General features: G+C 43.7%; 1 protein-coding gene across 1 annotated transcript in view; it reads left to right on the plus strand.

Annotated features, from left to right (window-relative positions):
• The first annotated feature begins 5,408 nt into the window (after nt 1-5,408).
• LOC103156240 (peptidase inhibitor 16) overlaps nt 5,409-7,137 on the plus strand; it is a 7,506-nt gene continuing 5,777 nt past the window's right edge. Inside the window, exons 1-5 of the mRNA XM_007578225.2 lie at nt 5,409-5,493; nt 5,841-5,942; nt 6,531-6,695; nt 6,785-6,852; nt 7,008-7,117. Coding sequence (XP_007578287.1) covers nt 5,409-5,493; nt 5,841-5,942; nt 6,531-6,695; nt 6,785-6,852; nt 7,008-7,117 — 530 coding nt within the window. The remainder of the gene's footprint in view (nt 5,494-5,840; nt 5,943-6,530; nt 6,696-6,784; nt 6,853-7,007; nt 7,118-7,137) is intronic.

Raw genomic sequence — 7,137 nt, forward strand, 5'->3', positions numbered from 1 at the left:
AACCAGACCAGAACCACAACCAGAACCAGACCAGAACCAGACCAGAACCAGACCAGAACCAGAACCAGACCAGAACCAAAACCAGACCAGAACCAGAACCAGAACCAGAACGGTTCGGGTGGAGGAAGTGAAGTAAGACGCTAACAGGAAGTGAACTCCTCGCTCTGCTCTCAGATTAACTCAGATTATTAAAACGGTGCAGCTGATTTCCCAGCATGCCTTCTGTCGGAGCCACGGCGCCGTTTCCAGCCAGTCAGAGTTCCGACGAGACGAGAAGAACCGAGATTCCTGACGCTCTGAGTTGCTGCTGGCAGGTTGTGGGTTCAGATCCCGACTCGGTGCAGCAGAAACATGAGCCCTAAACTCTGCCTGGTATGTCCTGCTGCCCTGCAGCCACCAACATTAAATCATTTCTGCTCTGATTCCGTCCATAAAATCGCCTGAGCAGCAAATTCCTGCAGCATGTGGAGAAGCTTCGTCTCATCAGCCGCTCTGACCTTTGACCTGGGAGGAAACCAGCACGAAGCGTCTCAGAGCGGCGAGCCGTAGCTCTGCGGTGAGCGACTCGTCAGTCACTAAGCCACTTAGGCTGGGATAATTAGGTGGAAGGACGACGCAGCGCCATCAGAGTCACAGAAATGGGTCTGGTTCTGATCCAGTTCTAATCCCAAAGCAAACAGAACCACATATAAGTATTTCCACATCTCATCCCAAAGTTTCGCTGGGATCCTCTGTGACGCGTTACGCTGTGAATAAACGTGGGTCAGTTCCCAGGTTTCCTCCATTCTTCAGTAGAAGAATGGAGGAAACCTGGGCGGCCAAACCCAGACAGGAAGCCGCCCTGGGCCGCTGCCCACATTGTCCATATCAGAAACCAACAGTCTGTCCATCTAAAATAATTATTTACCTTAATGAGAAAAAAATAATTTTCCTCAAGAAAATAAAACCTGTTCCTGTGGTTCACATCCAACATGTGAAACAGGAAGTCTTATTCTGACTGTGGTTTATCGACATGTTGCAGTGTGACATCACACAGTGGATCCCGCCCACAGCTTCCTGCTGGAGGGCTAACAGCTGCTCGCTAATGATGGCTAGCAACGAGTTTAGCTGTTATCAATAAAACACACTGAATCTTCAATGTAGACGTGATGCATAAAAGGAAAATGGATGCAGTGCTTTGCTACTAATTATCAACACAACTAGATAACAAGGTACAAAAAGTATTAAATAAAATAATGGTGAGGGAGAGGGGCGTTACGCTAGCTTGACTTTGACAACGTAACATGTAGATGTGCTGCAGAATTTTGTGTGTTTATGTTCAGTTAAAATAAAAAATATGACCTAAAGAACTCGGACAAAACATCAGTAGAGCTAATCTACCACCGCTGTTAGCTTAGCTAATAGCAGTGGTAGCTAGTCTTCCACAGAGATCATTTATTAATAATCACAAAATAAATATCGATCCTGAAAACATGAAACTGTAACGGACTGGATGTTCTGATCTCTGTGTTGGAAATGTTTGAGTGTTTTTTGGTCTTAAATCCTGAAACATTAGTTGTCAGTTGCTATGGCAACGAGTCGACACAGAAAGCAAGAAAAGCAAGAATCCAAGTGATTTGAGTTGTTTGACGTTTTTCTGTTGTTTCCCTTTGCTCAGTTAATCTCACCAACATCTCCAGGTTTTATTTTGGTAACGTTTCTAAAAGAATCGTCTTTCTGCCTGTTTCTGGTTGTAAGCAATAACTTGCAGCGTATCTTTAGGAAGGTTCTGGTTCTTTAAAACATTTCTCAGTTAAATCATCTTTATTCAATCCCACCCAAACTGTCTGATTCCTGTAGTTTCCTCCAGAGTAATAAGCTGATAATCACAGAACGTCTCAGCGAGCAGCTTCCTGAACGTGGAGAACATCAGGGATCGACTCTCAGCCCCTCTGGTTCCCGGCTGACCTTTGACCCTCGGCAGCAGGTTCTGTGGATTCTGATGTTTGCAGACGACGCTGCGCTGCGGTCTGCTTGGAAACTGAGAGAAAACCAGGAGATGCGGGAACGATGGTCTGGAGAGAAAACAGGTGAAGAAGAGGAAGCTGGGAGGATGAAGATGAGGGCGGATGATGAAGATGAGGGCGGATGATGAAGATGAGCGCGGATGATGAAGATGAGGGCGGATGATGAAGATGAGGGCGGATGATGAAGATGAGGGCGGATGATGAAGATGAGGGCGGATGATGAAGATGAGCGCGGAGTGAACGCTTCAGGGCTCCAGAAACAACAGGAAACATAAAGTCTGGATCATGACATTACCTCAGGAAAAGACCCGGTTTTCTGTTATTGTGATATTTTTCATGAATGCTCCGGCCGCCGCAGCTCATGGCGCTTTATTGCTGGTTGCCTTATTTATTGCCTCTTATTTGCCCGGCTGCAGCTTTCCGAGCAGCAGAATTGCGCCACGCCGTTTGGAGCGCGTCCAGTTTAATAATCCCAGCCTCGACACGAACCGAGCTGCTCCGGTCTGAAGGGAGTTTCCTCTGCAGACGACCTCCACTTAATAACCACAGAGCAACGGAGTGTTGAGCAACGGAGCGATAAGCTGTGGGAACGCCGGCCAACTCCATGTTTACATGAGCAGAAATGAAAATTAGGTAGAGATGAAGAGCTGCTGCAGGAATGTGTGTTTGTCTCTATCAGTGTTTGGACTTGTGGAAGTGAGAGGGAGTGAACCCAGAGAGGTTTCAGACGACCACTGGGAGTACGGAGGCCCCACTTGGACAAAAATGTTGTATACAGAGCAAACAGTGAGGGGTTCAACGAGGGGCAAAACAACCCGAAAGAAAAACACGATTTTCTCCTTGGAGAGATTTAAGAAGCAGCTGATGTAGCACCTTGAGCGGACCTCCACCCTGAACTCCACCAACCAGGAGAAACGATCCGTCATGTCCAGGTTTTCAGCTGAACGGAGCCAAACACAGAATCAGGATCAAAACACCCCAAACCAGGGGTGTCCAAAGTGGGTCCTGGAGGCCCGGCATCCTGCAGGTTTCAGTTCTCTCCCTGGTTTAACACACCTGGATCAAATGATGGCTCGTTAGAAAGCCTCAGAAGAACACTGACAAGCTGAAAGGTTGTTAGTTCCACCAGGAGGGAACTAAAGCATGCAGGATGCCGGGCCTCCAGGACCCAGTTTGGACACCCCGGCCCCAAACAGACACAGGTGGATGAACTCACAGATGAAATTGATCTGAATCTTTAAAACAAGCTGTTGTTCCTTTGGGACAGTAATGGCCGCTGCTTCTCATTTTAAGATTCATTTCTACAGTTTCCTGTTTCAAACAGAGAAATTTTCTCACTTTTACCAAAATGCAGTGAACAAATATCCAAGACTGCAATCACACCAGCAGCCCAGTCCAATCCGCTTTATACCAAATCCGGTCCACTTCTTTAGAAACTCCAGTTCGGTTGGTCATGTGTGAATGCTAACACTGGTCAACAGCCAAAAAATAGTCTGGGGGTTTCCAACTGTTTTAGAGTCCTGTTGATGAGCTGAATCCAAAAATCACTTTGGTTTTGCTCAATCAGGTCAACTTTCTGAACTATGGAGCAACATGAGTACCAAAATGCATGACTTGTTCTGACATCTGGATCAATTTCCTGAGAATCTGATCAATGATTAATGAGCAGGAGGAGAGATTCCATCAGAACAGAAAAGAGACGGAGAATTTTACACAATGTTCAGTTTATATGTACTTCCCCTTATTAGTGTCTATTATTCAATTTATAGAAATCCCAGTTTGTAACATTTAATTAATACACTCTGTTAGAAAACTTATTTGTCCTAAAATCTTTTTTGGATGAGAAATATAAATGGAAATGAACTGATAATGTCACTAAAATGTAATTTAGTCAGAAGATCACATTTCTCTAAATGAATTTAGAATAAAAACTTGACCTGACTGAGAAAAATCAATGTCATTTTGGGATTTAGTGGTGCAAAATAATCCTAATTCAGCTGAAAAAAACATAGACCATGTCAAAAAAAAAAAATTTTGTAACCCAGTGTAATTAACCTCTGACCTCTGGTCATCCAAACCTCAGTCTGGGTTTGGTTGAAGTGAACTCTGGTTCAGTTTGAATGTGAACGCCAAGCGGACCAGAGATTGCTCTAGAAGCAGGAAGTGAACTACAGCGCAGGGCATTCTGGGTAAATACAGCCAAAGCTAACATGTTTGCATGAAGCAAAACGTTCCTGCAGCAGAACATCAACAGGAACAATCTGACTTTTCAAACGGAACAAAAAACTTTAAACTTTCTAAAACGTCCTGAGCTGAAAGCCGCAGAAACAATCAGCTGCTGCCGCGAGTCATCAGGGAGGAGCGTGATGCATTCAGACCTGAGAGGCTAACAGAGCAGATGTTTGTGTCTGCACTGAACACACACACACACACACACACACACACACACACACACACACACACACACACACACACACAGGCTGCAGGAAATGATGTTACTGTTGTTCATTCTTTAGGTTTTATTCAAACCACGAGACAAGGAGCGGATTGAAAGGAGTGGATAAAGACAGTAAATTAATACCAATAGAAAATAATAATAAATAAATTAATTAATAAAATTAAAAGCAAAAGTTGCAGTGTTGTTTAAAATGAAGTACTGAGTCATTTACATATGTCATATAAAAGGGGAGGAGCAAGTTTATATTTCACAACAAACAAACATTGTCAAAAATGTGAAAAAACAAAATTTTGAAACATAAACTTTGGATCTAAATTACAATCTAAAAAATATTAACTTATAAATATCCTTAAAAACACAAACAAGAAAATCATGTAAGAAAAGTGACATTTAACAAAGTTAGTTTCTGTGTGTGTGATGTGAAACCAGAGCTCAGCCTCTACAGAAGGTCAAAGGTCATGACCCTGGCTCATTATGGCTGTTTGAAGGGTTAAACTAAAACTAACATAATAATGAAATAAATGAAAACCGTAATGTATGAGGAAAAACTAAAAGTGACTGGAACTATATCATAAAACTAAAACTAAATGAAATTATACATATAATATTCTTCATTTTGTGCTTATGGATTTATTTATTAACTTTTCAATCTGATGTAAAATGTGTTTATTTTTCCACACAGTTTATTTACGCTAAATGACAACAGAATCAGTTCATTGTCCTTCAGTAATTTAGTTCATCTGTAGAAAATGTTGATAACTCATGTTTATATAATCACAAACCTTCACTGTTTGAATTCTGCACCTAAAAATGAAAGAAAATCTGAAAAAATGACCAGTAAAACAGCTAAACTGAAGCTAAACAACCAAAAACACAAAAATGAGTTCAACAAACTAAACAACACAACCAAATGAAACTAAACTGATGAAAAACCCAGAACCAAGATGGCGGAGGCAGCAGGACCGGAGCGGGTCGGCAGCAGGACCGGAGCGGGTCGGCAGCAGGACCGGAGCGGGTCGGCAGCAGGATGTCTGTGCTGACGGCGTTGCGTCGACCCAGGAAACCTGATGAGGGTTCATTCTGGGGTCAGAGGTCAGGGACGGCCTCTGGTTTCATCTGTAGAAACTGGAGACAGAAAAACGTTTCTGGAAACACGACAAAATGTGACGGATCTAAGATATTAATTTTTTAAAACAAGAAATTTATTAAGATTAATGTGAAGAAATAAATAAAAGCTTTTAAATTATGTACAATTTCATGTTTAAAGAAACTAATTTGTAAAAGTACATACGTTGCTGTGTTGCCATGGTTACAGTATGATGTTTTAACCAATCACTGATTTAAGGTGAGCCCGTTAAGTCCCGCCCCCTTCCCAGATTTAACCAAATCTGAAACGCTATTGGCTGATGGAACAGGAAGTAAGATTCTGCTCAACGCCCGAGACATAGTGGCAGAAAAACACATGTCAGAGGTCAAAGGTCAGAGCACTGACCAGGTGTCTGTCCTGTTTTAAAGGGCCGGAGTCATTTAGAAATCAACTTCTTAAAAATCTTTCCATCATATTTTAATGTTATTTAATCAGAAACAAACCTGCAGTGTTGCTCTGATTCCTGCATGTTTGACAAATCCTCTAATCTCCATGGCAACCATTCAGCCGCTAAACGCCTGGGTGGACCTAGCCCCGCCTTTGAGATGCAGCTCCTCCCCCAGTCAGCTCCTTCAGACTAGCCAGCAGCAATTAGCAAAACTGCTGCTCTACTCATTATAGGAGCTGCTGCTCAGAGCAACACTGGTGAAAACATTAAAGGGTTAATAGAGGAGCCATGTTGGGATGACTTCCTGGAGGCGGAGCTTCAGGAAGAGCAGGAGCTTCTTAAAGAGACAGAGAACCAATTTCAAGACTTCTATCATTTTTATGCTGTGAAGTCTCATTTTTTTTGCCTGGAAAACAGGACACTTCCGCTTTAAGGTCTTATGTGAACCATTTATCTTCCAGGCCGGAAGGAAAAAGTTCAGATTAGAGTTTCTTCTGCACCGTTGCGGTGGTTTCTCTCCCTGCTGATTTCTGTTCTCTGTGCAGAAATGGGACCCGAACCTGAAGCTGGTAGCAGAGAGCTACGCTGCTAAATGCATCTGGAACCACAACCCGGCGCTGGACGACACGGGGGAGAATCTGTTTGTGAGCAGCGGGCCTCTGGACCTCCGAGACGCTCTGGAGAAATGGTTCCTGGGTGAGTCATGGCCGCGCCCGTCCATCACAACCAGGCAACAAAAACACAAAAACAGGATTTTTTTTCAATGAGCCGAGTTTCTTTTGCAGAACATTTGGACTTCGACTACCAGAACAACAGCTGCGACGAAGACAAGATGTGTGGGCACTACACACAGGTCACACACACACACACACACACACACACACACACACACACACTCTGTAGACACACAGGTCACACACACACACAGGTCACACACACACTCTGTAGCTGTGACGATGCAGGTGGGTGTGGAGATGATCACGTCTGAACGGTGTGTGTGTGTTGCAGATGGTTTGGGCCGACACACACCGGGTCGGATGTGCTTTCCATCTCTGCAACACGATGGAGGGGCTGGACTGGGAGCGAGTGTCCTTCCTGGTCTGCAACTACTTTCCAGCGTCAGTCCTGACTCTCTCTC

The sequence above is a fragment of the Poecilia formosa genome, unplaced genomic scaffold (assembly GCF_000485575.1).
Source record: "Poecilia formosa unplaced genomic scaffold, Poecilia_formosa-5.1.2 Scaffold471, whole genome shotgun sequence".
In the NCBI taxonomy this organism is placed as follows: Eukaryota; Metazoa; Chordata; class Actinopteri; order Cyprinodontiformes; family Poeciliidae; genus Poecilia; species Poecilia formosa.